A 13,534-nucleotide genomic window follows, 5' to 3' on the forward strand; every position below is an offset into this window, starting at 1 on the left:
CGAAAGTCCAGCAAGAAGGGACATGTAGGAATGGGCCTTCCCAGTCCCGCTGGGGTCTATTGATCAGCGGTGGCTTCTGAAGCAGGTGGGGGTGGATGGGTTTTCTTCATTGCATTTGTCCCGGGGGAGAGAACTACTTGTCCCCCCTGTGGGACTCCTTAATACATCTCCACACAGCTCCTCACAAGTTTATTGGTCTGAGCCCAGGCCTCCAGAAAATCATTCAGGATTATAGTAAGCGGAGGAGCGAGGGGGGGCATGTATTGTGCCTTTGAAAATCTGAAGCTTTACGGGCTGAAAAACCCCAGGCTGAGCCATATGTGAGTGACTTCAGTGTTTTTCCTTTGAATGACATCACATGAGATGAGGTCATTGGCATTAACTAAGTGCTCTCCCCTCCCCCCCACCCCAGTGGAGCCAGCCTCCTAACGAGCCTTGTTGTTGTAACAAATATGGTTTGATTATTATCAGATGTGGGTCAGAGGTTGGATAAAATTCAAAGCGTGCTCCAACTAGGCTGGAAGAGAAGAGAAGCCTTCCCCCAAGAGCCACGCTTGGGAAGCAGCTTCCACAGCAGCTCCCCAGGGGGTCCACGGTCCCCCACATTTGCCACCTGCTTCCCTACAGAGGAGGGCACACGGTGCTAGTGGCCAGCGCCAACGGCTCCTGGCAGTGGGGATGCCTCCATCTCCCACTGCCTCTGTGCCAGTGGTGCTCTACCCACGCTGGTGGGCAATTCGGCTGTGACCCACTCTGTCGGCTGTGGTTGGGGCTCCGCTGGGGTGGAAACCACCGCTGGGTCGTGCTGGGGCAGTGGCTGGCCAGCCGCTCTATGCTAGCTGAGGGGGATGCTGCAGGAAGCACGCGGTGAATTAGGGGGTGCAATCATCAACCTGCCCCCAACCCAGTGGTGCACAAGCACGCATTTGCCTTCCCTTTCTGCCCTCCGGTTGCGTGACTCCCTCAGGCTTGCAGGAGCCCTCAGCACAAGTTATTTTGGTACTGGCAAGTTCCTTCAGGGTGTGTTTGGACCGAGTTTTCAGTTCAGGGCTTCTGGGAGCCCCAGCTGGGGGCTGGGCACGACACCACCAACCAGCCCTTGATGCAGGAGACTCACTGGTGTCCCACGTCCCTCTGCCCCCCAGCAAAAGATGAGCGAGCACAGGTAGTCAGCAACCCCCTTCCTCCACCAGTGTGAGGTCCAGCCACATGGAGATCCCACCTGCAGCCACCATTCCCCAGGCAGCTCCTTCCTCATCTTCTTCACCCCTTTGCCAGGACCAGGGTAGGGGTTGGGAGCTAGTGCTGGGGCAGGGAGGAGCTGGCAAGTAGAGAGATGAAAAGCAATGTCCACAGTGCAGAACTACATCCCACGTATCAGCTGCTGCCCCTTGGCCCCTTTCCCCAGGTGCTCCTCCCGGCCAGGCTGTCACCCATTCACCCCTATTTAGGAGACAGAGGTGCATCATCCCAGGGAGAGATGGCCAGCCTCGCGAGCCCCACTTTGCTCTCATTGCCACAACACTCACTGGAAAAATATCTGCTGCAACGGGTCGGAGAGACTCTTGCAACCTGCCTGCAAGAGCAGGGTGCAGAATGAGCCCCTGTTCAGCACCTACATACCTGTCGTGACAGTACCTATAGCCTGGCATGTGCCCAGCTGGGCAGTGGCCAGCGGTTCCTCTCTCCACCCAGTGCCGGGATGTTATAATCATTGCCAGCACCGACCTTTTGCAAGTGTGCGGCGCAGGCCCAGAGAAAAGGGGAGGCGGATGAGGGGAGGCACGTTTCTCAAAAGGAAGGAAACCATAACTGGGCAGTGGCTCCTGCCCATCGGGATCTCTTACTGGGGAAGTTGCCTTCCTCCCGTTGGCTTTCCAGAAATGAGAAATGAAATTACACAGCGGTTTTGTAAGTCTTGGCACCCAGACGGCTGCTCTTCCTTAAGCCCCTTCTCCTCCATCCTTCTCTGCCTTCGGCCCTTTCACTCCCCTTTTCTGGGTCCGACGGTTAAAAACGCAGCTGGAGGGGGAGGGGAAGCTCCTCGGGGTAATTATAGAATCGGGAAAACAAGTTGTCTGACGACAGTGTTGCTAAACAGGGAGGTTTAGAGCATAGGTCTGGAATACAATCAGCTCGCACATACGTGACCTGGCTTAACCCCTCCCAGGGATGCAGCCACCGGTCCCGCTGGGGCCAAAACCCTCCCAGGCATCTCCTGGCTGTGGCGGAGGGTGAGAAGGGGGCACCTTACCCCGCCGTCACACCTCAGGCTGTGCAGACTGGGAGCACTCCCTAGGGCCAGTGCCAGGCTGAGTGGCTGTGGTTGGATGCTAGCACCCACTGGGTGGGGGTTGGAGGGCTAGAAAACACGGTCCTGCCCTGGCTGAAGCGGTCCCAGACAGCTTTGCTGCAGGAGAGAAAGCAACTCCTCTGGTGCCGTGGACCCAGGGATGTTTTGTGTGAGAGGGAGGGAGGTTTGGAGAGTTATCTAAACCTCCAGGTCTGTAAAAATCACAAATCTTGGTGTTACCATTTGATTTTTAAAGAAGCACTTCTCCCACTAGGCTGGCAATAGCACCCTACCTCCAGCCCTCCGGACAGTCAAAAGAAAAGCATCACTGCAGGTAATCCCCCTGTACCACCCCACCTATGGCCTGAGAAAAGCTGGGTAGAACCCCCTCCACAGCACTTCTTACCCTTCTTCCGTTCCCGAGCATCACACGGGCAGTTTGTAGGTGAATAACAACCAGGATTCCCATTCACATTATTTGCAAAGCTGGTTCTTCAAAACTCCCAAATCTGGGAGAAGCAAGAAATTGCCCATGTGAGCGCTCTTTCCCATTTCATCCCACCGCTGCACCCTCCTTATTCATACCCACACTCCTGCCAGCCCAGAATCTGCTTCTTTTGGTTCATCATGGTACGCTATGGGATGGAGATGTCCCTGGGTGGGCAGAGGCGCTTGTGGAAGGTTCAGAGGCAGTAATTCGACTTTAGAAGAAAAACTTGTGGGTACATCTGATGGATTCACACCAATAAGACCACTAGCGCTCTCAGACCTTGCAGTCTGAGGGTACCTGAAATAGCCCTAACGCTTGACCTACGTGTGCATCTTCAGGCCCACGTACCGAGCAGAGGCTCTGCTGGAGTCAGAGGACAAAGTCCACCAGCTAGTGCATCCTGCACGTGCTATGTCCCAGGAGACACACTCACATACCAAAGTCATCAGATGAAATTGTGATGCTGTCCAGAGCAGGCGATGAGAATGGTGACCATCAAATAAGCAGCTGCAGTGGGGTCCTGCTTCCCCACTCCCATCAGACAGCTTCTGACTGACGACCAAAGTGTGGGTGTTTGGGGTATTTTCTTTCTCAGTTTTTTTTCTTTTTCTTACACTGGGTTTGTAAGGACGCCTCAATCCTGGCTCTGGATCCTGCTAAGCTTTTAGCTTCAGCATCAGCCATGACAAGCTTTGCAGATTTCATTTGTATTTTTCCTACCTTTCGGATGCACAGGCCATCTCCAGCCCCTGGGACTCTGACTAAAAGCAAGCCCCCTCTGCTCTGCCCTGCCTATGTGCTACTTTTGCACCTGCCTAGCTCGGCTTTTTTCATTCATCTTCTCTTTTCCTCTAAAACAGCCCCAGCCCGACGTGTTTCAAGGGGAGCAGACAGCATGGGAGATGTGACACTGGCACGTGGCTTCTTACTGACATGACACGCAAAAGCATCACGGTATTTTCAGCCAAGGATAAGCAAAGTCACATTCAGCTGCCCTGATGTTTAACCTCCTTTTAGGACTGTCCCTGTGCAGCAAAAAAAAAAAGTGCTTTTCCTTTTTTTTTTATTAAAATCATCTGTCCCCGAGTCCTTGTTTCTAAAGTAATTCCAGCCAGTGCTGAACCCACTCACGCCTGGGCAGCCCAAGTCAGCTCCTGCAATGGAAATCCCCTTTCCTTTTTCACTACTTCATTTTGTCCGCTCTGAAGTCACCTGCCTTTGGTAGATTCCCCCAAAATCCCCCAAATCTCAGCCCCCTCTGGATCACCGTCGCCACGCAATTACAAGTCTCCCCGGCCGCGCCGGCTGGTCATGGCAGCTCCGGGCTGGAGAGGACCTGGGTGATGGCCAGCGCTGCCGAGGCCAGCCTGCTCGCCGAGGAGGAGGATGGCGAGTGGAGGCCTGGGAGGGATTTCTCACTGATGATATTGTTACATTCTTTCCGAATCCTGGGAGTAAACAGACGCTCCAAATTTAGAAAGAACAGGACTGGAAAATTTAAACATTCCTTGAAGAATTGGTACAAAAAGGGAGGGGGGGGAGGCTGAAGATGATCTCACACGCGCTCCCGAGCCAGATGAAAAGCTCATGACTTGAGTTCAGAAAGCAAGCGAGGGGCCTGTTTCAGGTCTGAGCGCGATATCACAATGATAAAACTCCCCCAGTGCATGAAACTGCAACGAAAAGAGCTGCTGCCGTGCAAGGGGGGGGTCCCAACCTCAGCAGTTGGGGCTGTGGGTACCAGCCGCTCCTGGCCACGCTGCCACCCTGGTTTCGTCTCCGGCTGGCGTATGGCTTTGGGCGCAGGAGAGAGGAACCTGGCGCTTGATCCAAGGACCAGGATGGGTGCCTGAGCATCATCTGGACAAACATCCCAAGCCCTCTCGGCTGTCGCTTTTAGCTGCTGAATGGGAGCAAAGGAAGATCTCCCCACCCTCTGCTGCAGCTGGACAAACGGAGAGGAGCTGGTGAAGCTCAGCACCCAGCAGCTCAGCACCACGCTATGGCTCTGGCTGGGCTCCAGTACAAGAGCTGGCATGCGGGAGCCATCAGGGAGCGATGGAGCCAGACTGCTGCTGCTGCTGCTTCATAAACAGATAAAGGCTGTTAATAAAAACGAAGCAGGAGTTTGCAAAGGGGAAGAAGAAGGGGGAAAAAAAAGCAAAGTGGAAAAAAAAAAAGGCAAAAAAAGGGCAAAAAATAGCAAAAAAAAAAAGCAAAAAAGCAAGAGTTTGTGCTGAAGTAAACAAAGGTTAAAGAACAGTCAGGCTCCTGCAGGAATAGCAGAGCTGGGCCGAGAGGGAGGGAGGGGGCATTACGTAATGCAGGAAAAATGTTGGCTCCATTCAGTTTTCCACCACTTCATGTGATGTCAGGAAAACCATATAAATCAACAGGCCTTCTGCTCCCACGGATGGAGGGCAGCAAGCAGCACTATTTATACTTACACAATTAAAAAAAAAAAGGGAAAAAAGAAGAGAAGCTGATGATTTCCAAGACTGGGAATAATTGACTCAGATTCCTCCTTCCTAGCCCCACTGGAATTGCTGCTTCTGGGCTGTTAACCCTTGAAGTGTCCCTGTTGTTGCTCTTGCCACCCCCGGCTCCCCTGTCCTTGCCCACCAGCCTCCATCAGCTGCTTCAAGGGCCGGAAGGACGATGGGCTGGATGCAAGCAAGAATGGCCGAGCACGGTGTTTGTGTGACATGGGGACACCAAGGCACGGATGCGTGTCACATCTGTTGGGGCTGAGGAGAGCTGGGGAGCATGGAGGGGCTGCGTAGGGCTGCCACAGCCCCTACCCCTTAGGGACAGGCTGAGATTTCAGGACAGGACCCTGAGATTTCAGCAGCCCTTGTCAGCCCAACTCCCTGCTGGGGTCACAAGCCACCTCCAGGGAGGACCCAGGCTCCTCTTCTGGGACACAAGATGGGTTGGGGCAGGACAAGGTGCCTGAGCCCAGAGCGGACAGACCTAGGGGTTAAAGCCCACCAGCGTGAGGGGTCAGAATCAGGCCCGACCCGCACATCCCATCTCAGACCTCCCAAGTGCTGCGGAGCTGCCTCTAAATCAACCCGGCTGCTGCCCACACCGCAGGCAGGAGGAAGCTGCGCCTGTCGGCAAGCGTGCCCAGCCTCCCCCGGACGCTCTCTGCAGCTGCTTCCAGTCACGATTTCCATGTAAAACACCACTGCCATGACCCAGTGTTCTACGTTTCGGTTCTCGTTTTTTCCACCCGCTGGTGGCCTGCGTTCCACATCAGGCTGCGGCCCTGCGGCACTTTTAATTAGGGAGGTTTAAGCTTTCCTTGGCACCTAGCACAGCCACGCTCCCGCTTGGGGGTCTGGGCTCCAGCAGCCCAGGGGGATGGAAACGGCCGCCCTGAAGATGGAAGATGCGTGTGCCCAAGCAGGGTGCAGGTTTGCTCACGGGGGGCTTGGTGGTGGCAATGCTGATGGCCGGGGGGGGTGGCATGCCACCGGTGCTCACCCAGCATTGGGGTGCACTGGTACTATGGGGGTCCCCCAAGCCTCCCCTCACTTTCCAAGGTGCCCTTTGCCCAGCCCTGGGAAGGTGACACTGGGTTGGGGGGGTGCTGGGGCCACACCACGAAGGGTGTTTCCTGACCCGTCCAGGTGACTAAGCAGGTTCCTTCCCAGATGCGACTGAATCCACCTTCTCCTTCTCCTGCACCATACGCCAAGCTGTGCTCTTGTTTATGCCGCGACAACCTTGGAGCCGCAGGCACGGCTGCTGGGGCGGGCCAGGGGCTGCCGTAGCAAGCTCATGGTTGCATCCTCCAGCACTGGCGTCAGCAAAGCTCCTGCAACCTGGACCACGTTAATTAGCTTTAACGTGATTTTGTGTAGTCCTTGCTTGCTTTTGAAACCCTTGAACCAGCGGGTTTATTCCTGCTATTTCTCTGCTCTGTTCTCCCCATCACAATGCAGCTGCACTAATCCAACAGCACGTACCCACGGCTTGCACGGGCAAGGCCCCCTGAATGCCACTCTCTTGTGCCACCTTCCCCATCACAACTACCCCTTCACAGGGTCTGTCATGCTGCTGGATTTGCAGGGACGGCTGCTCCCTCCATCCCTGCAATGCCTCGGGGACACAGAGGTCGGTACCCTCCACCTCAGCCCCAGAGCAGTACCCAGTCGCCGCAGGATGAGGATGGGCTTGGGGAACAGATGATCCCCATCTGCTTTTGGCACTATCTAGGAGCCTGGCTGAGCTCAGCGGGACCATGGGGCTGCATGGGGCAGCCCCTGCCCACCCCTCTGCAGGCAGAAAGCTCGAAGGTGGGCAGCCAGCCAGGCAGACACCCAGCTGTCCCAGCCATGGGGAATTAAAGGCAGCTTTAACTCTCCCTTCGGCAGCTCACTGCCTCTTCCTCTCTTCTGGGTTGGAGTGTTTCATTCATCGGTCACCTGCCTCCCATTTTGCTCTGCAGGACTGTAATTAGAGCAGTGTGTGCCTCCTCCTGCCTGCGTGCTCACGCTCGGACAGCATCATCTCCAGCAGACCCTGACTCACCCAGTAATGACCCTCTGCCCCTGCCCTCCTTCCCCTTCCCCTTCCCCTTCCCAGCACATCCATGGATTTCCTCTCCTGCCCTCCCTTTAACAGCAGCGAGAGGGAGCAGAGCGCTCCAACCAGGTCTGGCCCTTGGCACATTCACCAGGGATGAAGCAGCACAAGGATGGGGGAACGAAGGGCAGTTTTTGGGTGGCTGGATCCATGCCACTGCAACCCTTCCATACCCTCCTCTCTCATTCACCCTGGCTGGTCGGCGCAGCAGTGGGGAGCTGGACGGTGCAAGGAACGAATGCATGGGGAGGACCCAGTGATGCCAGCGTGGGTCAACCCTTCTCGGTCCGCGCACGGGGCTGCCCTCTGCCACCACAGCCACCAGTGGCCAGGAAAGCGGGTGCAGACGGACACGTGGGGCCACAGCTCCGTAACTCCAGACTAAAGGCACGAGCACCAGGTGAAGTGGTAACCCAGGGCTCTCCTACCTGTGAGGATGGAGACGCTGTGGAAACAGCTGTCCAGCTTGCCCAGGAGGATGGAGAGGAAGCTGTCGGCGGCCAAGCCAGTCACATCCCGTGTGCTCTGGTCATAAACCACCACGTCCTGGTGCTCCTCCGCCTCCACCTGCAGGGGAAAGGCAAAAACCCGGTGTCAAAGAAATAGGCTGAGCGCTGAGGATGCTGCTGCCCATACCACCATGGGAAGCAAAGCTGAATTTCGCAGTCACACAAGCGGGAGAGCCCAGCTCCATGCTGTCCCCATGAGCTGGCTTTGCTCACCAAAGGAAGGGTCCAGCCAGGCTGGGGGTCTGCTCCATGGCTACAAGCAAGTGTGTCAGTACAGATGCCTGTTGGAGCAGCCCCACCAACTGCGAGTGCTTTTGAGCATCGTACCCGCAATAGGGTCACTCCTTCCCATCGCCCACCCTCAGCTTGCCATTACTTAACTGCATCCCAGAAGTCGCCGCGACTTCTTCCACCACTTCCTTCCCACGCAACCTTTGCCCTCAGATACTTCTCTGCAGGCTGGCTGGTGTTAGGGGGATTTGGGGGTGGTTCTACAGGCAGGGGTGCTCCCAGTACAGCCCTTGTGCTGTGGCTGGAGCAAGCAGGGCTGGAGAAACAGCTCTTCAGGGCTCAGCCTGGAGACACTGTGCTCAGCACAGTAACACCCCTGTAGGCACTACGCCTCTGGAAGATCAACCCAAACGTGCACATCAGTTCTGAGGGCTGAAGGAGAGGGAAGGAGATGTTCGGGGGGTGCTCTTTCTTCTTTTTGTAATGCGTGGCAGGGCTTGCACACTGCAGAGATGTGCTGGGGAGAGGGAAAGGAGCTCCCGGGCTGCTTTCACATGACTTCATGTGCCACAAACAGCACCCAGCCCTGTTGCCCACCGCTGCAGGGTCTCTGGGGTGGGTGAGATGGTGGGGTATCCTGCAGGCAGGCAGCTGCCTGCAGGCAAGAGTCCTCCCATGCCTGGTGACGGCTAGATCGCAGCCAGAGCACTCAAGGCGCAGCCAGCCATTCCTACACCTACTTGAAGGTCCATGCATTAAAAGAAAATAAAAATCCTCGCACAGGCACAGCTCAGCGCATCTGCTGAATAGCTGGGCAGATGGCATTCGCCCGCCTTGTGAGTGCCTGCCCTCCCAGCCAGCAGGGTAAGGCACATCCATCACATTGTGGGAGGAGGAGGAGGCAGTGGCAGGCAGGGAAGAAGGGTCTGTGCCCCCGAGCCGCTCTTGCCTCTGGCTTGTGTTGGAGCTGCTCAACGCCCAGTCCCTGCCTGGCCCTCTCTGAAATCTCTTTAGGAGACCACCTGAACTAGGAACCACTCGTGGGCACCCACCTCTTTTTGCTGTCTCACTGCCATGCCCTATCTTACCACCAGAGCAGATTTGCTTGGGGTTGCTGTAGATATTAATGCTGCTTTCACACCCTGCTGCAGGTGCTTCCCTGCTCGGCAACGTGAGCGCCATCCAAATAAAACTGCAGGGTGCACTGATTTAGCTGAGCTCATCACGTCTCCTCGCCGCAGCGGAAGGATGACCCTGCACTGACAGAAATCCCCGCCGGGACACCACACACAGCTCTGCACTAGGAAGGGGGGGCTCAGAAGAGCTGCCTGTCCCCAGCCCAGCACCAGGCACTGGAGAGCAAAACTTGCCCCACAGGTCAGCAGGATGACAGGAGGGATGAAAAGGCTGTGGCAGGATGAGAGGGAAGAGAAAAGGACACGGGCATTTTAAAATAAGACACTGAAAAATGACCGAAGCCACCTGGGGGTAAGCCAGCTAAGGATCTACCCCAGCATCTCTTCCTTGGCCATCCCTGAAGCAGGACTTTTATGGGAGGCCATCCCAAGCACAGCTGGAGGGAAACATGGTGGCTGCTGAGCCAGCTCGGAGCCTGGAGCCTGCCAGTCCTTAGCAAGGCCACTATCCCTTCAAGCTCCCCTAGCACATTCCAAAATCCCAGTCCTCAGCCTGAAGCCCCATGCCAGCAAAAGTGTCTTCCCGAAAAGCACAGTGAGGCAGGCACCAAGCTGCGGTGGGGCAGGGGCTCGTCCTGGCTGCGTGGTCCAGGCTGGGATGGCTGCATGGGAGATACCAGCTCTGGCTGAGCAGAATTATCCCACAATAGGATTTAGTGTTCCCTCCGCACGGGTAGGCTTTGTTTGGGCCATTACTGCAGGGTTGCTGAGCAACGGCAGAGATGTGCGACACGGTTTACATCTTATTGAAGTTATAAGGTTTCACTCAATGTAAATGCCAAACAAGCGCTGGCCTCGCATGGCCTGGCTGCAGAAAATAAATGCCCGGCTTGCTGGGGTGAGGATGCCTGCAGGATGGTCCTGAAGAGCCTTCGTGGAGCACACAAGGAGCCTGCACCAGCATCCCAGCTCCTCGCCACAAAGGGAAACGAGAGGGAGATGTTTAATCAGGTCTGTGTGTCTCCCATTAACCTCCCGCACTCCTGATACGCAGGGGAAGGCACAGCCCCATCTCTGGCCTTAAATGTACGGAGGTTAAATGCTAACTGGGGCACAGAAGGAGGGTAAAGCTGAAGAGATGCTTGGGGCCATATTCCTGCCTCTGCCAGGCTAGCAGCACCTCCACAGTGGGAGCTCTCCCACGGGGGTTGCCCATCGAACCAAGACTGCTGAAGTAACCAGATCCCCAGGCATCGCCCTCCAGAAAGAGTCCCCAAATCCAGCCAGCAAGGGACAGCGGGGGGGACCAAGGCGCAGCAAGTCTTTTGGCCCCAAGCAGATGTTGAGTGGGGCTTGCAAACCTGTGCATGTCTTTGAAAAGCTGCTGGCCCACCCCAGCGCTGGAGGTGCCCCAGGGCACCTCTCCAGGGACAAACCTCCTCCCTGCCAGCATCTCGGCTGTGGGGGATGGCCAGCTTGGAGCAGGGACCACCCGGCCAACAGCTCTAACCAAATCCCAGCTGAGATCATCCATTGCCTTCGTGCCAAGCCCAGCGCTCCCCATCACCCTCCCCAGCTCTGGCTGGAGGTAACTCCCTTATGGATATTTGGTCCCAGGCACTGGGTGGTTCAACGCAGTCCGGGTCCCTGCTCCGCCTCTCCCTGGCTGCCAAGCAAGGATGATGATGCTCTACAGGTGATCCGGGCTAAGATAAAAAGCGAGCTATTCTTATTATCCCAATTACTACCCACATCTCAGTCACATATTGTTTCAAAACACAGTGAATCACCCCACTGAAATAACAGAGCTTCCATCAACATAAAGAGCAGCCAGGCACACAGCTCAAAAATAAGACCCGGCTTTCCCTCAAGCAAAACAGCTGCTTGCAGAGCCGTGCTCCTAACACAAATAAATAAATATTCCCATTGCCTGAAGAGACCCTTGTCATGCCTCAAACCGTGGCTATAGCTGCTTTAAGATAGCTACATTTCAGGAAGTGAGAAGAGGTCGAGAGGTGGAAAGACTTTCCAGGGGGATCTTGAAGAAGTGAAATTTTCAATATTTCCCTCAAGAAATGCTAGTGAAAACCCCAAGCAGGAATTTCCCATAACCTCTGCCCCCGAAACTGCACCAAGGATCTGAATTATTCCAGTTGTTATTGGAATTTATTATTGGGAGAATTTATTATTGTTAGTATTGGGAGAAGGGTTCAAAACAAAACCAGAGCAATACATTGGTACCATTTTTGTGTGGAGGGAGACTATTGCTAATTAGGAAATGAACTGCTGCTGCAGTTTTTCCCAGCTCAGGCACCACAGGAAGATGGTGCACAAGGGGGCTTGGGGAGCAGTAGCTTAGCTATGCCCACGATCGTAGGTATATTTCATTGAAAAAAGAAAGGGATTCTTATTTTCCCCATTTCTTCTTTCCTACCAAATGGTCCTTTCCTTTCTTTGCCCCAAAAAAGCTACGAGCTGCTGTTATCCCACAGCATTGCTCTGAACCACAGCATCCAGAAGCATTGTTAATGGTACCCTTCCTTAACAGTGGTATGGAAAACAGGGGTGCAAGCACTGGGAAAAGCAAATTATACAAGCACTGGGAAAAGCAAATTATACAAATGCTCTCATTCCCCCTGCCTGCACACAGGCGGGAGGAGGGGAGGGGAGACCCAAGGTGGGGTTGCCCAAAAGCTTTGCTCTGTATCAGCCCCTGCCTCCTTCCCCAAAAGGCAGTCGCCACCCGGGGCATCGTGGAACTGGGATGCACAGGTCGAGTTCTCTTTGCACTGGGCAGGCGAGGAGGAGCGGGATGAGGTGGGGGCTCAGGGCTGCCCTTCTTCTGCCCGGGCAGCCCCACGTCGCTGCCGGCCGCCTTTGTCTCGGCAGCCCTGGCCGGCCAGGAGCAGGAAACAGGAGGAGGGCGGGAGGCCCGTCAGGAGGAATAATGGGGCCGGACAATCGCGCCACTGATGTCACCCTTCCTGCCATCTGCTCCCAACACCAGCCGTGCCCCCCCCGTGTCCCCCCCACTTCGCCCCACTGCCTCCCCCAGACCTGGTGTGGGGAGCCAGGGGCAGAGCAGGGCCGGGGGGCGGGGGGGGGGGGTTGGCCAGTAATGGCAGATGGAGACAGGGAAACGATACGGGGGTAACGGAGGTCTAAACCAGCTTTCAGCATCCCCCTCTGAGGGCCTGTGCACCTCGAGGCAGCAGACCATATTGATTTCTGGAGGTCCCAAAATACGTCCATGACCCAAGTGGCTGAAATCGGAGGCACGGGGGAAAGAGAAACGGGGAGAGGAGAGTTCATCACCCCAAAATGCAAGCTCGCAGGTGCATGCACAAAAAGGCTTGGACAACCCGAGCCACGGCCACCACCCCTGCTTTATGTCAGATGAGGATACGGCTGTGACCCCCCCGCCCCCTCCATCCAGCTTCCCAGGGCAAGTGGCTTATCCTCACATGGGTACCCTGAAGCTTAATTAATTTCTGGGCTGTATGCACTGGGAAAGCCACCATGCAAGCGGCGAGGACGGCAGGGGCTGCGCAGAGTGGCAGTGGGGGCACGCTGCCTCCCGCCCGGGATGCACCGGGGGAGACTTCAGGAGAGGAGAAGGGGAGAACCGAGGAGAGCCGTGAATTAAAGACGGCGGCAACGCCTCTCCTCCGCCCCCCTAGCATCCCCGGTTATAATCCCGTCCCCAGCCGGTACCGGGACCATTACGCAACGATCCAGGAGCGGGGGGAGGCGATTGCTCCTTCTGCGGGGACAGAGCGGGGACCGCCCGGACGGGCCGGCCCCCCCGCGGGAGCCACCGCTCCTCTGCGGCCGACCGACGAGCTGCAGGTTTGCGGGCGGACGGCGTCAGCTGACGGGAACTCTCCCGTGCCCCCCCCCCCCCCTTCCCCACCGCCCTCCTCTTCTTCCTCCCCTCCGCGCGTCGCTTCTGCCGCTGCCGCCGCTCCGCGTGACGGCGGCCACCGCAGAGGTGATCCTCGCCGGGGGGAGGCTCGCGAACCGCCCCCCCCCCCCCCCCCCGGCCGCGATTATTGTGCTTTATTCTCCCGGGGATTTCAGAGCGGCGAAAGCCGTTCAGGAATCGGGGCTCCGCAATCCCTCCGAATCGCCCAGCCCGCGGCGTCACCGCCGCCGATTGGCGCGAGGCCGCCCCCCCCGCGCGCTGCCGGCCCCCTTGATCCCGGCGGGGTGATGTCACCGGCAGCCAATGCGGACGGCGCCGGCCGCGCGGGGGGGGCGACACCGCGACACGCCGCAGATG

General features: G+C 56.6%; 1 protein-coding gene across 5 annotated transcripts in view; it reads right to left on the reverse strand.

The window, feature by feature from the left end:
• The window catches only part of DUSP8 (dual specificity phosphatase 8), a 48,516-nt gene that overhangs the window by 19,074 nt on the left and 15,908 nt on the right, over positions 1-13,534 (reverse strand). For all 5 annotated transcript variants that reach the window (XM_069803613.1, XM_069803614.1, XM_069803617.1 and 2 more), the window contains exon 3: positions 7,805-7,943. In XM_069803613.1, coding sequence (XP_069659714.1) covers positions 7,805-7,943 — 139 coding nt within the window. The remainder of the gene's footprint in view (positions 1-7,804; positions 7,944-13,534) is intronic.

Source organism: Haliaeetus albicilla, chromosome 16 (assembly GCF_947461875.1).
Source record: "Haliaeetus albicilla chromosome 16, bHalAlb1.1, whole genome shotgun sequence".
NCBI lineage: Eukaryota > Metazoa > Chordata > Aves > Accipitriformes > Accipitridae > Haliaeetus > Haliaeetus albicilla.